This window comes from Haplochromis burtoni, unplaced genomic scaffold (genome assembly GCF_018398535.1).
Source record: "Haplochromis burtoni strain Fernald_Lab_line unplaced genomic scaffold, NCSU_Asbu1 Contig_12, whole genome shotgun sequence".
NCBI classification, from domain to species: domain Eukaryota; kingdom Metazoa; phylum Chordata; class Actinopteri; order Cichliformes; family Cichlidae; genus Haplochromis; species Haplochromis burtoni.
This window is the reverse complement of record NW_024582373.1, coordinates 3,961,593-3,984,601: the sequence shown is the minus strand read 5'-3', so window position 1 is coordinate 3,984,601 and position 23,009 is coordinate 3,961,593. Positions and strand designations below refer to the sequence as shown.

Genomic DNA, 23,009 nt, shown 5'->3' with positions numbered 1-23,009 from the left:
CCTGTATGAATGGCACCTGTTTGAACTCATCATCTGTATAAAAGACACCTGTCCACAGCCTCAAACAGTCAGACTCCAAACTCCGCCATGGCCAAGACCAAAGAGCTTTCGAAGGACACCAGGAAAAGTATTGTAGACCTGCACCAGACTGGGAAGAGTGAATCTACAATAGGCAAGCAGCTTGGTGTGAAAAAATCAACTGTGGGAGCAATCATCAGAAAATGGAAGACATACAAGACCACTGATAATCTCCCTCGATCTGGGGCTCCACGCAAGATCTCATCCCGTGGGGTCAAAATGATCATGAGAACGGTGAGCAAAGATCCCAGAACCACACGGGGGGACCTGGTGAATGACCTGCAGAGAGCTGGGACCAAAGTAACAAAGGTCACCATCAGTAACACACTACAACGGCAGGGAATCAAATCCCGCAGTGCCAGACGTGTTCCGCTGCTGAAGCCAGTGCATGTCCAGGCCCGTCTGAAGTTTGCCAGAGAGCACATGGATGATACAGCAGAGGATTGGGAGAATGTCATGTGGTCAGATGAAACCAAAGTAGAACTTTTTGGTATAAACTCAACTCGTCGTGTTTGGAGGAAGAAGAATACTGAGTTGCATCCCAAGAACACCATACCTACTGTGAAGCATGGGGGTGGAAACATCATGCTATGGGGCTGTTTTTCTGCCAAGGGGACAGGACGACTGATCCGTGTTAAGGACAGAATGAATGGGGCCATGTATCGTGAGATTTTGAGCCAAAACCTCCTTCCATCAGTGAGAACTTTGAAGATGAAACGAGGCTGGGTCTTCCAACATGACAATGATCCAAAACACACCGCCCGGGCAACAAAGGAGTGGCTCCGTAAGAAGCATTTGAAAGTCCTGGAGTGGCCTAGCCAGTCTCCAGACCTCAACCCCATAGAAAATCTGTGGCGGGAGTTGAAAGTCCGTGTTGCTCGGCGACAGCCCCAAAACATCACTGCTCTCGAGAAGATCTGCATGGAGGAATGGGCCAAAATACCAGCTACTGTGTGTGCAAACCTGGTAAAGACCTATAGTAAACGTTTGACCTCTGTTATTGCCAACAAAGGTTATGTTACAAAGTATTGAGTTGTATTTTTGTTATTGACCAAATACTTATTTTCCACCCTGATTTACGAATAAATTCTTTACAAATCCTACCATGTGGATTCATGGATTTTTTTTTCACATTCTGTCTCTCACAGTTGAAGTGTACCTCTGGTGCAAATTACTGACCTCTGTCATCATTTTAGGTGGGGGAACTTGCACAATCGGTGGCTGACTAAATACTTTTTTGCCCCACTGTATGTTTTTTTTCTCCCAGCAACTTGTTGCTCTAAGTAAACCATCTGCACCACAAGAAAACTTGATAGACAATCCTAACTTAATCTTGTTTCCAAGCAAAGTAAAAATATCCCGTTTCCCATTAGCAGTTCAGTGACAGCAGAAGAAGGAGAATTGAAGGCATCATTTGATGCCCGACTATTTTTCCTCACATTGTAGCTTTACTGCACTAATTCTCAACCTGGGGAAAGCGTAACCCAGAGGGCACATTAAAAAGATTAGCTCAACTAATTTAAAAAAAAGGGAAATTACAAATTAATTTAAGAATTTAATGGGCCTGAACAGGTTTAAGCAGAAAACAGCTAATTACAAGTGATGTGTAAGCAGTTCTCATAGACTGCAGACTTGACATAAATAGCAAACATTAAAAAAATATCTGTAAAATAGATTATTAGAGTTTTAAAAGTAATGGAACAATTATTTTTTTAAAGTAACCAAGATACCAAGTCTCTGGACTGTTTCACTGGTTTCCAGTTATTGTTGTTGCCATACAGGCTATTTTTTGATTATGCAGTTTGTTCTACTGCTGACTAGCAGCCATTGTTTTTTTTTTAAAAAGGTGTGTCTAAGATATAATTATATCCAGGTCTAAGATGATTTTGGTGAGATTACACTGTGCTTATTTCTCTGATTTTCTGTTGATGTTGTGTGAATCTGATGTGAATAAAGAAAAACGTAAATCCAGAGAAAGCAGATGTATGGTGGTAAAATGAGTCACCATAATGAATCCATCCATCTTCTTCGGTTTATCCGGGGCCGGGTTGCGGGGGCAGCAGCATAAGAAGAGAAGCCCAGACCTCTCTCTCCCCACCCACCTCCTCCAGCTTGTCTGGGGGAACACCAAGGCATTCTCAGGCCAGCCTCCCCCGTGTCCTGCCTCAGGACCCAGAACCTGCTACCTTATTGTAGTGGAGGGTTTGTGTGTCCCAGTGATCCAGGGGGCTATGTTATCCAGGGGCTTTTGCCCTCTGGTAGGGTCTTCCATGGCAAATTGGTCCTGGGTGAGGGACCGGACAAAGAGCGATTCAGAAGACCCCTATGATTAGAACATCAAGGGAACAGTTCACCCTGCCCAGGTTACCAGGGCTCCACCCTGGGTGCCTGGGTGAAAGCGTCTAGAGGCCAGGCCTTAGTCCATGGGGCCGGCCAGGCACAGCGCGAAAAAGGGACATGGGGCCATCCTCCTGCAGGCCCACCACCTGCAGGAGACGCAGTAGAGGTCAGGTGCACTGCATGCTGGGCGGCGGCCAGGAACAGAGGCCCTGGTGGACTGATCCCCAGCTACCAAGACAAAATGAATCCAATCAAAATTATATCCGTCCACTTCTGCAGGTCTGATCATTCAGCACAGATTAAATACATGATGTATATCAAGACATCCAACGCAGAGCAAGCTCAGGATGTCCTGGAATCTGACATGTGCTTTGTATAGACAAACAATACACTCAGTAAGCATCCTCCTCTTTTCACTCTGCTCTTTTTTTATTTTGCAAAGCTGGTTGAAAGACTTCAGACCTTGAATAATCTGCAGACTGATTGATGAGTATTAAAAAAAAAACTGCAGACAAAAAATTGCTAGACGACATATTCAGACTCCCTCAGTTGTACAAGGTTTGTATGTTTGCGGTTGTATTTTCACTTTGCAAGGATTCAAGGTCTTTCTGTACTTTACAGATGTGCAGAATTCATCTGCTGATTTGTTTTAAGTTTCCCTTAATCCCTAAAATCTGTTGGAAAAGTCAATTAAGGTAAGATTAGAGACTCGCTGACTGATATTAAAATTCTCAAAAATCTTTGATTTACACAGTGGTGAACCAGTCAGTGTTGAACTGAGTGATTATTACTTTATGTGCTTTAGTGCATTGTGGGCATTGTTGAGCGCTCCCATTAGTTAGACAGCTAAATTATTCACTGATTTCTTTTAGCCACTGAATAGTATATCTAGAATAATGACTTCACAATGGAAAAAATAAATCAGTGCAATTACTCTCCAATAAGTGATTGCTTGTTCACATCAAATACAGAAAGAGGAAGCAGTAGCGCTTCGCCTGGCCAGAGTGGACCTAGTAGGGGGAATGAACAGCAAGACATGCAATTAGCTTTGGCTCTTTTTCACAGTTTTGACCGATGAATATTAAAATGTTGGAAATGTGCTCCTCTGTTTGGCCACATGCTGTTTATGTGTTTTCAGCCGAGCTGCACTTAGGCAAATGTAGCACTTGGCAGACTGTTTAAGTTGTAAATTTTTAGTGTAAGCATTATATTTTCAGAATGTGTGATGAAAGTGGAACGAGCAATTACTAATCATACCATTTACATATGAAAAGCAAGGAAATGTGCATTTTAAACTCATCTCATGACATGATTACAATGACAAGATAGAAACAATCGTTTTGATGGAAGATTTTTCTGGTACTGTTGCACATTTGCAGGGGTGGGCACTCTGACTTTTTTTGGGGTTACATTTTTCTCTGTCTCCTACTGCCTTATTTGTAAGTTCCCTGTGATATGTGAACATTCAAGACACACAGTAATATAATGTGTTATCTAATATCTATTGTCTGAGTGCTGCGGCTTTGGCTCATTTCTGTTGCTCAAGATGCTAGTGACCTTGGAATTTAATCTTATTCGACCCATGCACTCATTGTAAGTCACTCTTGATAAGGGTGTCGGCTAAATACTGAAAAATGTAATTTCAATGTCTCACCCGCCCCTGAAATGTAATTTTTGTGTCCTTTTGATAGGTCATAACACATGGGGTGCTGCTTATGTGTCACAGCGAGGTGGGTCACTGCTGGATACTGAGCACGCTGTAATGGATGTGCTGAAAATGTAAGCAACCATTTATAAACGAGAGAGAAAGATAAGTGAAAATCAATTCTTAGTGTTCACAGATATATTGGCTCTCTGTGGCAAACATCAGAATGTGAGGTATACAGTGAAAAGTTTAAGGCACCTCGGATGTTTAGCTTCTTCTCATCCATTCTCTGTAAGGAGGAACTCCGACTGGTCCCAAATTCTGCAGCATGACAATGAGCTCAAACATCCCGCCTGAATCATAAAAACACTATCTTCAGCAACAAGAGGAACAGGAAGAACACCATGATGTGGTATTCCCCAAGGAGATGCTGAGATTGACTAAATGTGCAGAAAAACTGTGGTAAGTTTTCAAAAGTGTCTTGAACATTCTACAAGCCATCTGTGTACCAAACAGAACTGATGCCTTACAAATCGGTGTGTAAGGTACCAAGCAAATAAAGGATATACAGGCACAGGTGTAATTTTTAAAGAGTGGGTTTTATTCTAATCCAAAGAAAAAGTAATCACAGAAATAAATAAAAACTGAAATAGACCCATAATAGAGGTAAACTAAGCAGAACTTTACTCCATAACACTGCTTAACTTAACAAAACCTTATCTTAACAAACAACTCAAGATATACATTAGTGGACTAAACCATTAAAATGCAAAGGGAGAAAGCAACGAGACAATAACTAAATTGGTTGGTTGGTTCAGTCCATTTGGTTGGCCAGCAACACCCTCAACCTCTTCCTTAGCTCAAACCAGGAAGGACTGCGGAAGCAGGCAGGTAAATCACAAAGGCAATAGTAATTAATAAGTAATTAATGCAGCTTCTATAAATCAGTGACAAAACAATGCAAACCCAAAGTATGCACCATCATTTAGAATACAGTGTAGTGCCATAAAGTGCATCGGAACAAATTAATCTCCTTCCTCTTTCGGCTATTCCCTTTGCTGCCACAGCAGATCACACTATCCCCTGCATCCTCTTCTGTCACACCAACCTTCTGCATTCATTAGATCCATGAACCTCCTCTATGGTCTTCCTCTTCTTCTGCCTGGCAGTTCCATATTCAACATCAACGGTCCAGTAACCTCCTGAGACACAGTCCACTCATTTATGTCTTCTGTAATGTACATTGGTCTATATCTTTTGACATATTTGAGCTACCGTACTAAGTTCTGATGTCCCCAATCGAGGACATCCTGGCCTTTGCAATGATATCCCATGTTTTTGAGTGGTCCTTTTAGCTCCAAAGAGGCAGGAAACACAAAAAAAGTTAAACTGAAGGATAATTTTTTCCCTCGTTTCTTCTATGTCCTCTATCCCTCCTCCGCACATGTCCAAACCATCTCACTGTTGCCTCTCAAGCTTTTTCCCCCAAACGCTCAACCTGAGCTGTCCCTCTGATGTACTCATTTCTAATCCTGCCCGTCCTGGACTCTCGCAGTCAAAATCTCAGCATGTACCATCTCCAGCTCCACCTCCCGTCTTTCTGTTAGTCCCACCGTCTATGAACCATAAATCACAGCATAGGTCTCACTACCACCTTGTAAACAAATTCAGCAACTTAATTAAACCAAAGAAACTAAGTGGTTGTCATGTAGCTCTAGAGACTGCAAATTTACTTAAATGTGGGAATGTTGTGGGAGACTGAAACCATAACTCTGTTTGATTTATGCGTGTGTGGAGAGTGGAAGAATATTACCACATTATTAATTTAACTGTGTGTTTGTGGTTGTGTACAATCACCACAGGTTGTTTTTTCCACCAAAAGAATTAATAAAGTTTTGCATTTCCTGCTGATTTTTTTATTGCTTAATACTATTTAATCACAGTTTTATAAAAAGCATACTCATTGAAACGAGAAATTTATAAGCGTCTGTGTGCGTTCTGAAGAGTGCTTATACCACTGCAATATGTACTCTAAGTGTATTCTTAACTATGCAAAAAGAAAGCTCATGTATTGAAGAAGATTTTTGAAGCATTATCTTGATAATCAAACTTAAACACAAGTCCAGAAAGTGCAGGAGAGGAATCAGTGGAAACCTTGAGTGCTCATATACTAATAGCAGTAACTAAATGTAAGGAGAAAATGAACAGACTGAGAAGAAAAGTTCTTCAAGATGCAGATTAAAGTGTATTTTGAGCCCAAACTATGCTAATGTCTAAAATTGCACTTGGCATGGTGTTGGGCCTCCTCCATATCTATATTCCGATTTGATTCAGAGAAGTCTACATCCTTCAAATTTCATGCAGATTTTATTTGCATTGTCACTCTCGCTAGCAGCACTTGTATTTGAGATAATATATACCCTTTTACAATGCTTAGTGAAAATGTAAACTATCTTGACATGGAGAAATGCCTCTTTCAGAAATGGAATGACAGAGTAGTGCACACATTTAGTTTTTTTTCTTAACAGACAGTTTTCTTGTCTGTCTCCCTGTCTGCTTTGCTTGCTGCCTTATTAGAAATCCCACCGGTTTTCATGGCAAGACGAGGCTCCATGGCATGTAGGCAAGCCTTACAAAGAAAACCACTGGGATCTATTAAAGGCTTGCCTTTCTTTACACTGACATGAGCCCACGTTCAGACTAACTACACAGTTCTTTAGGCTGAGGAAACTTAAAGTGCAAAACTTGAAAGAAGTGACTCTTATCTGTCAGTCTGAGGAATCATTAGCCTCATGCAGCATGTCCAAGAAAAAAAATCTTCATTTGAGATTGTGGAGCAAAGTTGTAGCAGTTTCAAAATACTCTACATACAGTTTTGATTGTATAATATACCAATATATTCATACATTCTGTCTAACAACCCTTGCTGCTTCATAAGAGGAAGCTTAGTTTCAGCTCGACAAGAGAATTATCCCCACCCACCCGTAGTTTACAGCCGTGGACTGGAGCTTTGTTCCAAAGAGTTTTAAATCAGCTCAAAGAGAGACAAACGGTTTTAGAAGCAACATAACATAAACACAAACAGTAAATAATTCATTTCATAAATATGGAGATGCTAACTGTGACCATGGTTAATCCATGTTATGCTGTCGATTGTGTATGATGTTAATAACACAGGATTACATGCTTTGATATTCAGTGATAAATAGCTGCGAATCTGTAAATCTGTAAACGCAGTTTATCTTGCTGTCCACTGATACCCATAGACTGACAACACAAGATAGCAAGTCTGTGCTGAACATTTTTTCACATGCTGCCCACGGCTGATTGTTTTGGACATTGCAAGACTGACTGAACTGACAGTTTATTATACTGATTGGCCACTTTTGTGTTTGATGAATACAGAGAGGTTTCTGTTTACTGACTTTGCCAACAGCATTCTTCTCAGACAAATGCATTGCAATGTATTATATACTTTTTTTTTTTTACAGTATTGTACTCTAATATTGAAGACTGTACTGTATTGTTAATTATGGGGCATTGTAGTGTGTGTATTTGTTGTGAACTGTTGAAACTGCTCTGAGAAAAAAGTCAGTAAAAAAAACAAAAACATAGGTATCCTCATGTAACATGCTAATTGCAGTTCATAGTGGTGGATGGCATTCTTTGATTGCATCCTGACTGTGTGAGTTAGGCTTGAGTACATATGGCAAAGTGTACTGTGTGACAGATGATCCCATCTGGATCCCAGTTAGCGACAAGAATGGGAGTGTCAGGTGTCTCATCAACACATTTCAACAGGAAAGCTCAAGGGGTCGAACAGCAGATCGCGCACACACCCCGTCCAGCAGCTAATTAACACAAAGTGTGACTTTACATTTTTAAACAAACATGTCAGAACCCAAAATTAGCATACACGCATGATCTAATAAATTAGTTAAATCAACTGCCTTCAGAATCACCAACATTTTTAGCACACAGGAAAACCAGTAGAAAGCATTTCACTGAGTGTTTTACAGTCATGTAACATATGACGGCATTTTATGTTTAATTTTGTCATTTTATGGCTGATATATTGTTTTGTACAGGAATATGTTCCTGGTAAGTCCACACAGGTTAATCCATTCACATTTATGATAATCATTCAGCCTTTCACTCCAGTAGCACGTCACGCAAACCTTTATCCAAGCTTTTATAGCACTGCACATCAACCAGACTTGTGCAATTACAGGAAGAGAGACCACGCAGTCTACGAGAAAATGCAAAAGTTGCATCTCTGGGCTGAATGAGCTGAGCTGAGTTTTTGTGTTTGTTTTGAGGTGACACACTTCCTATCAGAAGTGACACATTCTCAGCATGTGAATGAGATGAAGGCTACAAAGTACTTTAAATGCTGCAGGCTGATTGCGGCACTCTGTTGACATACAGTAACATTATTCTGGAGGAAAGGCTTTACAGCATGTTTCACTGACATTTTCTGTTCTCCATTACCTTGATGGCATTTATCCTGTAAGAGGAGGTGTGCATCTATCAATTTTCGTTCAGTCAGAAATCTATGACTCATGATGCAATAATTACAAACACTTTGATTTTAGCCTCCAAGGTTTAGCTCACGTGGAATAATTAAAATATTAAGAGGTGATATTTGGCTTGATAAATGACCACACAATTCACATATTTAACAGAAAAAATACTGGCTGGCAGCACACAGTATAACAGGATTAAGAGCACGTTTACTTTAATACAGTACTATGATTGTTGGACTGACGAATGTGGCACCTTTTTGATTATTCTTGCCCTGAAGTCAATGAGAAATCCTCAAGGAAGACATTGGCTTTATTTTATGTGAGCCAGCGCATTGATCTTGGCGGACAGTGGGGTTACAATAATCCCCTCTGACTGTACACATACTTTATTGTCTCTGCTCACAGCATTTGTTCACTTGAAGTTTTGGGAAAAACCCAACAAAAGTTCTCACTGGAGCCGAAGAGCAGTGTCTACATTAAACGCACAGCACAGAGAATTCAACTGTCGCCACGCAAGCACTAAAAGTGTGTTAAAAACAAGCTCACATCAGCTCACTGTACTGCCCCAAAATTCAATGCAATTGTGCTTTCACGTTAGAATGAACATCGTGACTGTCGCCAAGTCCAACATTCAGAGTGCGTTAGACTTGAAAAAAGATATATATTCTATATACACACACTTCACTTACCTTCTGCAAGCAGGCGCACCGCATGCACAAAGGAGGGGTCCAGGCTGTTTTTCTCGGACACCAGCTCAGGTAGGTACTTATCTGGATGCATCTTTATCACAGCGGACCTCTTCACCGGCAGTGCAGGTGAGACGGCAGGAGTGCTGAACGTCACAATGCAACTATAACCCTTGCCGCTCCTGCTTCTTGGTAGCTGTAGTCTACCGGTCTTAATGAGGAACACCAGCAAAACCCCCTCCAAAAATTGGTCTTCCAGTGTCTCCCGAGATGCTTGACTGGGGTAGGGGTGGGGGTGCTGATTTGTGATTCAAAGGTGTGAGCCCATCTCTGCTACCGCTGCCTGCTGCCTCTCCTCGGCACCCCGCCAGACTCAGTGGGTCTGCAGACCGCGCTGCTCCCCGCCCCTCAGCAACATTATTGGCCATATTCTGGGACTGGCGCTGCTGAAACACCAAGAAAGGTCCCCACTGAGCGTAAAGGAAATGCTCAGTGTTCTTTAAGGGAATTGCTTTAAAAAGGATGGGGTTGCATTTGGTTGCTGTTGACAACGGTCTCTGAAGCTGGAAACTTTAATAATATTGGATATAGTACTCCGCGGAGAACAAATAAAGCATGCTAGTAAAGTTTTGTTGCGCTAACAGACTGTACCATATAAATGTCGCTTAATTAAATGGGTTTTTTTTATGCAGCTCGTGAGTTTCAAAGTAACTACAAAGTCAGTACAAAGTAGCCCGCAGGCATTCACCTATGAGGGACAACACAACTATTCATGGTGCTAAACACTGGCTGCTGTCTGATTTGTTTATACATATTGAATTTGTCTTAGATAACCAAAAACTAGCTTACTGTTCTTCAGACTCCACATCACATGATCAACTTCATTAACTCTATTCCACATGCTAAAGCAGGGGTGTCAAACATAAGGCTTAGGGACCCAAATCAGTCTGGCAAAGACTCTAATCCTGTCCCACTGGACAGCTTTGGAAACTGTCGACAAAGGCATAGACACATGGCTATTGGTGCTATTTTTGTGTTTTGTACTGTCTACCACAGAAATATCACGGAGGGGGGGTTGATATACTGTGTATCCATTCCACAGTATCCATTGTGCACATGGATTAACTTTTTTCTGTTTACATCTTTAAGTCATACTGACAGATTTCCCAGCAGCATTTCTTTACCATGCAGAAAAACCAAGATGTACTTTTGAAACTGAACATTATTTTTCTTATATCAAAATGTCTCAAGGTTTAAATGTGCAATTAAACTTGCACATTTAAACCTTGATACCTGGTAAATGATACAAAATAAGTTTTACATTGATGCTGTAAAGGAAGTCTGGCTGTATTGTCACAGAGTGAAAACATATATTTCAAGGTATTCATGCTAAATAATCCATTCATTAGTTTTTCCATGTTACTTAATGAACTTATGTCAGCAAAAACAACAACAACAACAAAACCCCCCATTGATGCATAATTTGCAATGCTGGTCAGATCTTTTCCTTACATCCTTTGAGGTGGATCCCCTCTTATGGCTGAAGAAGGTCAACTCTAGTAGAGCTTTAGCTGCTTGCATAGTTAGTGGCAGACTTGGCTTAAAGAAGCTTTAATATAAATAGATATTTAATAATAAAGTGAATTCTTCACTTACTCATCAAGAGCCAGCGTTAGTGGTGTCTGCACTGTAAGAATGAATGTTTATGTCTCTTCAAATGGCTCTCTTGTCCCCAAGCCATGATATTGACTTGAATCCAAAAGTCATCTTCGGCACAGCATGCAGGCTGCTTTACTAACTCACAAATTAGATTTGAGCAGATGAGGCTGGTGAACGACCAATTCTGGCTCCACTTGACCTTTAGAGTTGTTTCTCCCCGCACTGATCAGAATCATAAAGGCTCCTCGCGGCTGCAAACAGCAATGCTTTGTGAATATGAGTCAATTATGTTCATAGTATTTAGGATTCTTCTCAGTTTTGGTAGAATTTAATATTTTCTGAGAAACCAGAACATTTGTCTCGGAAATCTAGTGCTGTTGTTTTGGGGTGCTCTGTGGTACATTAATGGCTGGAAATACCCATAAAACTGAGCCAATGGTTTCTTTCATTTAAATTGTGTATTGGCATTGAAGATTACAGAGTATGACTTTTTTATGGCTTTTTAAGGTGATTTAAAAGACTGTTTTAGAGGCCAGAATACCCAAGCGGGTTTGTCTGACAGAACTATTTCATTAATCTGCTTATTTCTGCAATGCCAAACAAGCCTTAAAGGAGTTAGTATTGATTAAAACTTCACACGTACATCCTCTTTCCATTTATTTTTCATTAAGTTCTCTCTATGAAATCAGACACAGCTTTATTTTTCTTCTTGAAAGCCTAAAACAAGCAGCTATGCCCACGTTGGCCAGTACTGTCTTTGCATTTCATGCTCGCTGGACCTTCACTGATTTAATTCCATTCAATAAAATGATTTATGACAGCGTTAATGCAAATCATGCTGCTGTTGCTGTGACTATTAATGGTAATGAGGGTTATGACGGTTAATGTGTTTGAGTCTTGTAAGTGTATAGTATGTTTGTAGATATAAACTAATGCAGGCACATCGGAATAGACACACACCACACACACCAACAGATGAAAACAATAGCAAAAAAAAAAAACATAGACAGCTTATTAAAACTATAGTTTTTAATACATTTCTAAATATTTTTATAGAAAAATGTCTGCTTTCATCATCTCAACGAGATGGAAAATAATCCAAAATTAAGCCAACACAAGACTGAAACTAGTGGAGAGGCAAAAGCAAATCAATTTCCAAAAACTCCAATCTTAACATTCCAAATTTTACTGCATAAAAAAACTGTTATATTTCTTCTCACTTCAACTTTTTATTTTTAAAAATAATGAAAGAGATGGTTTTCTCTATGAACACTTCCCAGCTGCTCTCCAGGCTGTAGTGAAACAGTGAAAAGTGTGAAGCGAATCAGAAATGTAGATCATTTGCTACAAAGTAAAAGTTGCACCTTTTTCTACCAACCGGTGGTTATATCATGCCCAATATGGCAAACAATTATTGAGCAATGTGCACGTGACTTTACATGAGAAACCTCAACATGACCCAAAGTCTTTTTTGCAAACAACAGCTATCACCATCTGGTGGCCTACGGATAGATTGCAGGTTCAAGACACTTCTCCAGTGGGTTCATATTTATGACCCTTAAATCATGTCCATGTTTTATACTGTTTATGATGTCACGGTGGCAACATCCATCTTTTATTTACAGTCTATCAACAGAACTACTAGGGTCAGAACTTAAAATTAGAAAGTTTAGCGTTCTGTGTGTGAGTAAAATTTAAACTTCTTTTAACTTCTTTAAGAAAATACTTTTATCAAAGTATAACTGACACTACAATTTTAATATCAACGTTTCCTCTTGGTTTGGTCATAACTAGTATGTATGTTTCTTTATATGCGGTCTATGCATTTGATGGACTCTTGCAGCCCTCTACTGGTCAAAGTGCAACGTTATACATTTTACTGACGGACTGGTAACACTATCGTTAAAAATTTACATTATGGCAACGCTTTAATGTAAGGCATTTAACACCAGAACACCTCTGGGTAACATCAAATTAGTTTAGAAGAAGTTGTTTATCTCCTTTTGTTCGCTTTAATCTGTTTTCACATTTTCACGGAGCTATATTTTCCTTTTATAAAAGTTTGTATTTTAAAGTTTGTTGCTGATTCTCTGTAAAAATGAGTAATATAAGAGTAACTTTATTCAAATTTTTCTGCTTTCTTTTCAGCAGTTGTGTCGTTTGCAGATCCTTTTCTGGGTACTTACATTTTAAAAAATGTTTTAAGGAACTTTAAAGCATGCACCCTACATAATATATACGTTTAAGAATTCAATAGCCTATGATATAACCTGCAGCTGGTGAAAACTAGCCCACGTGTCCACGTTATATAGTTCAACTGCTTGACCATTTGTTAAACTCTGTCCTCTTTTTGCCCTTTTTTAGCTCCGCCTTTATCGAGCCAAGCACACGACTCCAAAAATTCAGACGTTTTCACAATAAAACTACATTACAATACCCAAGTACTTCAAAATTCAAATTCAAATTCAAATTTTATTTGTCACGTACGCAGTCATACACAGTACGTTATGCAGTGAAATGCTTGGACAACTGCTCGTGACCTAAAGAAAACAAAAAAGAAAAGGCTATGAATAAGATAGGAAATAAATATGAAAAATTTAAAAGGGTAAATTTAACTAGGAAGGAATAAAATATAAATTAAGGTTAAAAATGAAATAACTGTACAACACAAATTAGAATGAAGGGTAAATTTAACTGGGAAAGAATAAGATAAAATATATAAATTAAAGTTGAAAATAAAATAACTGTACAACAAAATACACAATACACAGTATAGAACTATATAAGAATGTATGAAGAAATATAAATAAATAAATATATACACAATAACAGCAGCTGTACAAGTATTAACTGGAAATGAAGAATGTAGTGACCAGTGTTGTGCAATCCACATTATGTCTTGTGCAGTGCAAATATGCTTAAAGTGATTTAAGTGATGAAGTGAAAACAATGTCCAGAATCAGCGAAAAGGAGCATAGCTGTCCGTATATGGCGTTATTTTTGTGCCACTTTACGTGCGATCAGAATAGTGGCACAAAAATAACGCCATACAAGATGAGCCTTTTAACATTGTGCTTCTTAGTTTGCTTTGTGGCGTGAGGATTTAATTTTGAAAACTTGTAGGAAGTCTTTCCTCGGATGTGGCCATAGTGACAAACTTGACGTCAGTGTGCAGCACGCGCTAGTTAAACCGCGAACGTTAGTCTCTTGAAGTCACGTGTCTATGGCGAAGTGTTTATCCTTCCGGAAATTCTGAGGCTCGGAAAAGGTAGGACAAAATGCAACGTCTCAATATGTTACAGGTTGGTCCCAATGAAATGAATAACTATCAATATCACGTCAGCGACTGTGAATAGATTACAGTACATTAAACACAGTTCAAGTGCATCCAGGTAATAGGGGAAAAATGTTTATGTGCACATAAAAATTGAACCATAATAAATTATGAGAAGATAAATTATTATAGTTTAGTACTTGATTGTAGCTCGTAATTCAAAGTTGCTAAAGCCATAATACATTTAAGATAACTTATTATTAACAGCTGTTCTAATTGAATTGGTCTTCTAATAGCCAGGCAATAGCCAAAAACTGGCAACACGGGCTACAATGACCACATCTCAAAGTTCAGTCTTGATGATATGATCTTCGATAGAAGTTGTATCAGTTGTTCCAAGGTGCAAATTCATGTGGTGCAAATACATTACCAGTGGAGTGCAGAGCAAATAATTAGTTTAGCAGTTTCCGTTTATTAAACGAAAAACATTTCTTTGTATGTAAAAGTTTGAGTAGTATGTCTGGATCAAGGCAAAAAGAAGATACCAATGATCACTTGGTGCTTTTCCTAATGTTCAAAGAAAAAGTGAATTATTCTCTGGGCTGAAACCTGTTAATAAACTACTTTGTCTATTCCATGCAGGAAAGCAAAGATGTCAGCAGTCTTGGTTGTGCATGGTGGGGCATGGGCCATACCGGATGAACTGGCCAAGGCCTCTGTTGATGGAGTAAAAACTGCAGCACGCGAAGGATTTTCAGTGCTGAAACGAGGAGGAAGTGCAGTGGATGCTGTTGAAGTGGCTGTGAGGGCTTTGGAAGATAACACTGTGTTTGACGCAGGTACAGACAGTTTTTATTAGATTGGGACACATTTATGCCAAGTAGTTCCATTTGAAAATATGCAAGTTATTAAATGGGGGCTTCATCTTTGTATACGGCATTTGTAGCACCCTCACCTTTACTCAAATAAATAAGTAAAGCCTAAAACCCCAGTTCCTTTTACATGTCCATAGAGCAGCCAAATGAGAATGCCCATTTTCCTTTATTGTTTAAGCTGGCTTCAACTGCAGAACAATGTCTCCATCTACTGGTCATGATGAGAATATCCACCAGGACTCCTTTAAGAATATGAGAGATGATCTCTGGCTAAACCTTAATATCTGTCTATTAACATCGTCTGTTGCTTTCTTTACCCTGACAAGTTCTCAAACATATAAAGTGCCGTCTTTTACTACACAGCCCAGAGTCAGTTGCACACTGAATCAATAAAAAAAAAATCTATGAGTAAAAATATGTAGTTGGAAGTCAACATAATGATACGGGTATGATAGAAAGTATGAATATCCCAAGAACTTTTACAATCATTTGTGCCATTGAAAGTCAGACAAACTAGACATCAGTCAGTAGTATGGTGCTGCAGTGTCTGTACTGCTTTGCCATTACCCTGCATATTTGTAAGGGTGGAGCTGGCATAATTTAAGTGAACACATGGAAACATAGTTTTTATCTCATCTCTAACTTGTTTTTCTCTGTAGGGCACGGAGCAGTACTAAATAAAGATGGAGAAGTGGAGCTGGATGCCATTATCATGGATGGAAGGACACTTGCCACTGGTGCAGTGTCCTCAGTAAAGAACATTGCCAACCCTGTTTCACTGGCACGGGCAGTGATGGAGAAGGTCTAAATTTCTTAGTTTCTATCTTTTTAAAAATATATTTGATTACTGGTGTACTAATCTGATTAAAGATTTTGATTTTTTTTATCAATACTATAACGTGTTAGATCCCAGCTACTTGTGAACAGGTGGTGTGGTACAGTTCTCCATTTGCTTTAAAAGGAATTGCCAGAAACTTGGCCAGGAGAAACGGCCAGCTCTAACTGCCTACCTTTTTTTTTCTTTCTAATAATGCACTTAAGTAACTCTATTCATCAATTATACTTGTTAATGGCATCTCTTCCCATAAGGATCTGTGCACTTGGCAAATTGCTACATTTTTTTCCAGGAAAATAGGTAACAAGGATCTGTTTTCTTTTATGTGCTAGAACACCTTGTTAGAAACATCAAAATATGTAATCATTAAACATCCACAATTTAATTTTTAACTGCAAGTTGAATATTTACTTTGGGCGGGGGTAAAGCATGCAGCTTCGCACAAATCACTTTATAAATCACTTAGATTAGTCATTAGAGCTCAGGCTGTGTATCTATTACTGACTCTGTGAGAAAAAGAAGAGAGGATTGTTGCCTGGCCACAACAGAAGTCCTTCCCCAGCCATGAATGATGTAGATCAGATGAAAAAGTAGTGACTTTGTCCAAAGTCCCCTAAGACCCCTGAAGTCTTTAATTCACCACAGCAAAGAGAGCAGTGAATTATTATAGATCCAATTTTCAGAATGTAGTTGTTTGGCTTGGTTAATCTTTTGATACTCCTCATTTTATAATCCACCTGTGAGTGCCTTAGGTATAATCCTTTCTTCAACATGATCTGTCTGCTCCAGAGGAATAACCTTCTGTCATTACTGAAACATCACTTTTCTTACTCTTACAAACTCTACTCCCCCCACACCACCACACACACTCCTGCTGAGATCACTCTCGTTTGCACACGCCTCTTGTTGTGCCGTACTTGCTGCATATTTTTAACCGTTACTGCATGTTCACCCTCTGACTTCCAGTTCATAACGTTGTTGAGCTTCTCTCATTTACAATCATCACTGAATGATTACTTTACCCCATGTTATTACATCTGTAACTGTAATACTGCATTTACAAAAATACCATTAGCACAATCATACGTGCTTCATCTGAACTCTGCACTTTATCACTTTAAGTCCCTTATTTTGGCATTCCTAAGTGTATGAGGCATTGGGGATCCCGAACCTTTTGACAAATTTTATACATAACTGTGTCCATCTGTTCAATAATCATGAAAAAGAAATATATGAAAATGTAGAATACAGAAAAGACAATCGGTGAGGTTGAAACAAAGATGGTGGTTGTCTTACCCCTGTCCCCAAAGAACCAATCAACTGCAGGAAGAAGAAATATTTTAGCCAGGCATGTTGCACTGATCCATGCTGTGGAGGTTTCAAAGCTCTTTTTAAACTTCATCTTTACTTTAGTCACCAAACTTTTGAAGGCAGGATTTGCTCATAGAAGTACTTTGGCTAAACGGAATTATTTTAACTTAGTATCACTACTTTAGTGCAGAATACCCTTTGTATTATATGTATATAGAATATATATTCTTTTAAAACTCAGGGACAGGAATTAATTCAATGAAGATGTTAGGACTGATGAGCCGATGAGCTTTGAATAGCAATCTGATTCAAACTAACTGAAGCTTTTATCATTCAAACTATTGTCAGAGCAGACTGTCTTCATAGTACCAACAATGTCAGCTTTGATCTGAAGGCAGGTTTCTATGCCTGTTGGTTTCTTGTATCATTCTGAACCACCTCTCTGAATTTAGAGGTTGTTCACTATAGAGAGCAGTCCCTGAGGGAGCAATCAGTTATATCACCTTGTCCATGAGATGTCTGAAGGCTTCAGACTGCAACAGTTATTTAAGACACTCTGAAGTCTTTCCAGTGTTGATTGGGCACATTGAGACGGCTTGTCAGTCAAACGGAGATATCCAGGTCACTGATTTTAACAACACTCTGCTCTTAACTACAATGGGCTTTAGACTCCAAAATTTGACTTTCATGTCTTCAACAATTTTACTTGATATAAAATCTAATTAAATTTAAACTGGTAAAAACAGCAAAGAGTGATGGGGCCAGGAGAGAAAAGACAGCTCTGTCAGTCCTGTTTTAATGGGTGTGGTTAAAGCAGTTCTAGACTACACTTCCAAGTCCTTTGTTTAAAGAGATTAACTTTTCAAGATTTTCCTAATAACAGGGTGATTTCTCTTAAGCAGAAGCCACATTTTTCTTTGATCATGACTAAAAAACAGGAAGTAATCATTATGCAAACTTTATAAAAAATAAGAATTAGAAGAACTGAGTTCTATAATTCATATTTAAAAATGTAAGTCAGTACTTCAGACAGTGTGCTACATTTAGGTAACCACAGTGACACAATTTCAATAATAGCTTATGCAACACTAATTCTGTTGTTAGACAAAGTAGTTAGCCATGAACTCATTTACCACTTGTCCTTTAACCATATTGATAATTTATCCCTTATTTTACATAATGCTTTAGTTTGGACATTGCTGGTGTAACTTTGCTTTACTTTGTTTGTGGTAGCATTAGTTACATCTATTACATCCATGGAAATGTTTCTAAAGCAAATACTACTAACCATCAGGTCATTTGAATGTTCTTCTGTTCACAGGTAAATTTCTAGTAAATTGTGTTTGCTTATGTTGTTTACCATGTTTGTCCAATTGTTCAGGTCCTATATCTAAAACAGGTGTGTGGGAGGGGCCGCCTCAGTACTTCCTGTTTATATAGGGTCATGATGTCATTGAGCGCGTCACTGGGTGAAACCAAATTAAGGGTTTTTCATTTTGCATAGTATTGTTTATTTTCTTTAAAGTAACCTTTTGATTTGTATTGTATGCAGTGTTTAACTTTTCAAACCACTTAACTGTGTAAATGAGTTTCTCAATCGGATTCATAATCTTATTCCTGTTTTTTTGTTTGGAATCATATTGTTTGGTCTAACCTATATTTCAATGGTAGAAACTAATGAGGTTCAGGTGTGTTTAAATTCCTGTATAAAGCAAGTGAGAGTTTTACCTACCAGAGTTTTAAAATGGTATAACGGAGATGCCAGAAATAAAGTACACTTAAAAGAAACTTGACCGGTATGCTGATGCTATCTACTTATCACCTTCCTTGCCACTTGGTCTATACTACCTCATAAGACTCAAGAAATATAAAAGTATAAAAGTAACTCTTTCATATAAACTAAAGAAATCATGGCAACGAGTTTTTAATGACACAGTAAATGAAAAGCAAATAAATATTTGCATCTTACAGTAAATCTCATAAAAACATTCAGTTTAGGACATTACAGGATTAAATAATTTATATTGACCACATTCTAGTACCATTTTGACATTTCTTCAGTAAAGCAAATGCAGTGTTTTCACTGCTGGTATACATATGAATATATAGATGTATGGTAGAGGCACAGGTGATTTCTCCAAAGAGTGGCGAGGCAATCCCTCAGGCTCAGGACAGAGTAATAGAAAGCCTATTATATAGTTCTGGAAATAACACAGTCATTTGTCCCTGAATTGTCCATTCTGAAAACAAATTATGAAGTCCCCCAAAGTAATTTTCTAAGTTCTTTTCAGGTCTTGCAAAGAAAACACAGTCTTATTGGTAAACTTGGTTATTGAGGGTGTCTTACTATAATTCAAGCTGGCATCTGGATAACTTTCTGGGCAGAGGGAGATATTCCTTGTGTGCATGGCCAGTATCCTGCCTGTTGCTTTTATGATTGTAACTTTAAGGTCATTTTTAGGGCATTTCTGTGGAATCGCAGTTTGATACATGAAGCTGCTTTTGTATCTAGTGGTACCTTATAGCAATGTTATGTTTGCTACATTATGTTCAGTGTTGTGAGATTTATTTAATGTTTCAATTTTGTCTTACCTATTTTCTTCCTCAGACATCCCATGTAATGTTGACAAGCCAAGGTGCAAACTTGTTTGCAGAAAGCATTGGTATAAGCACAGTCCCCACTGAAACACTGGTGACTGAGTATGAGAGGAGAGAATGGGAGAAGCACAAGAATTACATGACTGGAGTAATAGAAGATTTCAACACTCAATGGTATGCATCTGCGGGATCAATTTCAATTCAGTTGTATTGGATTTATATAGCGCCAAATCACAACTGCAGTTGCCTCTAGGTGCTTTATATTGTAAGGTAGAGAAAACCCAAATAATCAAAAGACCAAGCAAGCATTTGGTGACAGTGGGAAGTAAAAACTCCCTTTTAAAAGGAAGAAACTGCTGCGACAGCCGGTGGGTGAGGGGAGAGAGACAGAACAGAAGACATATTGTAGAAAGGAGCATTTAATCATCGGTTATTATTAGTTATTAATAGTTGAATGCAGAATGGCACATAAAGACACAGAGAATAAACAAGGTGAATGAAGAAGAAACACCAATAGGAAGCCCCCAGCAGCCTAGACCTAGGTTTATGAATTTCCAAAAACTAAAAATGATATTGATATTTATTAGGCAAATAAAGGTCACATTTTGAAATTTGGGCCAGTTTTGGCATCAACCTTACATTGATCAGTTGTCTAAGCACTGTGTGTTTTAATGAATCAAATGAGCTTCCTCCTTGTGATGCTATGTCTGAAAACATTTCAGATCTAATTTGCATTTTCTTTTGCAGCTGATTTTTTTTGAATAATATAACATTTCTTCATCCCAGGGCTCATGATACCGTTGGGGCGGTAGCTCTCGACTCTGCTGGTAATGTCGCATGTGCAACATCAACGGGAGGGATTAGGAATAAAATGGTTGGAAGAGTAGGAGACTCCCCAGTCATTGGTATGACTTCTAAAACTGCTGTTTTAACACTGACAGTAAAATGATAAAGTCAAACCAAAGACCTTACATTGTCCAAACATTTCATTTAATCATACTCTTCACTTTACTACAGGTTACTTTAGCATATTCACTGCAATCTGCAAAAAGGTGTTTTAATGTTTGCTTCTGTTGTTCACGTTGTCTCATGTAAATAAGGCTGTGGAGGATATGCAGACAACTTGAGTGGTGCAGTATCCTGTACCGGCCATGGAGAATCTATTCTTAAAGTCACACTGGCCAGACTCATTCTTTCAAAAATTGAACAAGGTAAAGTATCACAAACGCAAACAGTTTGTTTATGGGAATTTATCAGTTCTTCATGTTTTAGTCCATTATCCTGAACAGTGCAACTCATGCAACTCATGTGAGTAATTCCAGTTTTGCAATATTGCCTCTCACAGTTATTTAGTAAATTGTGTTTCTGAGCAGATTAAGAAGATCTTAGAAGCAATTATTAAAGGAGAATGTGCTGTGAAATAACACAAGCTGAAGTTAATTTTCCATTTTTCATTAGCCGCCTGTGTTCCTATTTCTTCTCCACTTTACAGGTAAATCAGTAACAGAGGCTTCGCAGATGTCTCTGCAGCACATGGGAGACCGTGTCAAAGGAGCCGGAGGTGCAATTGTTGTTTCTCCTTCAGGCCACTGGGCTGCCACATTTACCACTGAGCGAATGGCTTGGGCTGCTGTGGAACAGGATGTACTGTGGTATGGATTAGACCCGCATGAGAGATTAAAAGAGCAGTTGCCCCAATAAAAGCAATAAAAAAACACTTATTTCTTCTTATTAATCACTGTGCAATGTGAGACTGCGTTATAATTTTTCTTATATAATTAAATTTTATAATTTTTAACTCACTTTTTCTAACTTTTATTAAACACATTTGCTTCAACATAAATAAAATGCATTTTTTTTATTTTAAAGGTTGAATATTAAAATAAGCATACATATACTGTGAAAATGTGGTAAAAAAAATTTTTAGAGATTGAAGTTTAGTAAGTGTTAAACATAGAAGTGCATGACTCAGTGCATTCATTTGTTCTTGTTTTTTTGATAAGAAAATCTTTGCTCTTTAATCTTTGAATCCTGGATCACATTTCCAAGTAAAGGATGTCTGACTTCTTAAACGTTTTTCCTAAATTTTGTAATGAAAAATTACTTCAAAGTTACACTGTTTGAAAGACTATATTGAAGTAATGTTAGATCCTGTTGTGATAGGTAGAGTTGCACTGAGTGATGACTAATGGATGAATGCAATAAAGGATATATATAGTATGTGCAAATGTGTTATTTCTTTTAATGTTGATCTCTTGAATCTTAAATAACTGAAACACATCCATCCTTTTATTTAATTAATTTAATTAAGCATCCCTATTAAAGCAGACTGTATCATTCATGAGCATCTCATTCATCATTTAAACAACATTTTTGACCTTACTTAATATTTTGAAACAACTAGACTGCAAGACGCTTACATTTTTGTATTCTTTTTTAATCTTCATATCTCGGTTATTGTGCTGGTCTGGGGTGTAAAGTATATGACATCAGTTTCAAACCCAACACTATAGAAAAGAGATATTTGGATAACACACAAGATGGGTTCAAGAGATTACACCAGCAAATTGTTTTCTGAAATCTCAGTTAGTAAAACTGCACGATAAGGTTGACTCAAAAATGTCATTCATTATGTTCAAAGAAATAAATGCAACATTAACTGCCAATCTGAAGAAGTTATTCACTACAAGATTCAAATCTGCTGAGCAAAGGAGAAAGCTTCATTTATTTTCTCTAACCAAAGGATCATCAAGATGTTTTTGGCAAATAAGACAAGCCTTTGCACTCTCTTTGGTCAGCAGTGGTTTTCACCTTGGAACTGCATTGATGTCATTTTTGCAAAGTATCTTTCTTGTCATTTACTCATGAAGACATGTTCGCTGAATTCCCATAGTCTTAGAAATGACTCTGTAACCCTTTTCGCACTGATAGATATCAGTGACATTTGTCTCTCAGCTGCTCTTGTGTTTCTTTAGACCTTGGCATGATATGCTGTTTTTTTGGGGGTTTTTTTTTGTTTTATCTTTTAGTCTACTTTACTTTGTCAGGCAGGTTCTAGTAAAGTGATTTCTTAATACCTGGGTCTGGCAGAAATCAACCCCAGGTGTGTCTAGAAAACATTGAACGCAGCTTTCCAAAAAATGTGGTTCACGTTTAATTCATGATTTCCAAAGAGGTGCAAT

At 38.2% G+C, this 23,009-nt stretch overlaps 2 protein-coding genes across 4 annotated transcripts in view; one reads left to right on the top strand and one right to left on the bottom strand.

Moving 5' to 3' along the window:
* Positions 1-9,805, bottom strand: part of khdrbs2 (KH domain containing, RNA binding, signal transduction associated 2) — a 97,277-nt gene extending 87,472 nt beyond the window's left edge. For all 3 annotated transcript variants that reach the window (XR_006053270.1, XR_006053269.1, XM_014329116.2), the window contains exon 1: positions 9,279-9,805. Coding sequence is in view for 1 of the 3 variants with exons in the window: in XM_014329116.2 (XP_014184602.1) it covers positions 9,279-9,369 (91 nt within the window). In the remaining 2 variants the exon portion in view is untranslated. The remainder of the gene's footprint in view (positions 1-9,278) is intronic.
* Positions 9,806-14,083: 4,278 nt separating this feature from the next.
* Positions 14,084-22,045, top strand: si:dkey-103j14.5 (isoaspartyl peptidase/L-asparaginase). Its single transcript, XM_005915499.3, has 7 exons — positions 14,084-14,202; positions 14,851-15,047; positions 15,743-15,885; positions 19,838-20,001; positions 20,614-20,732; positions 20,928-21,038; positions 21,320-22,045. Exons 2-7 carry the CDS (start codon positions 14,861-14,863, stop codon positions 21,526-21,528), a joined length of 933 nt encoding a protein of 310 aa, XP_005915561.1. The 5' UTR covers positions 14,084-14,202; positions 14,851-14,860; the 3' UTR covers positions 21,529-22,045.
* The last annotated feature ends 964 nt before the right edge of the window (positions 22,046-23,009 follow it).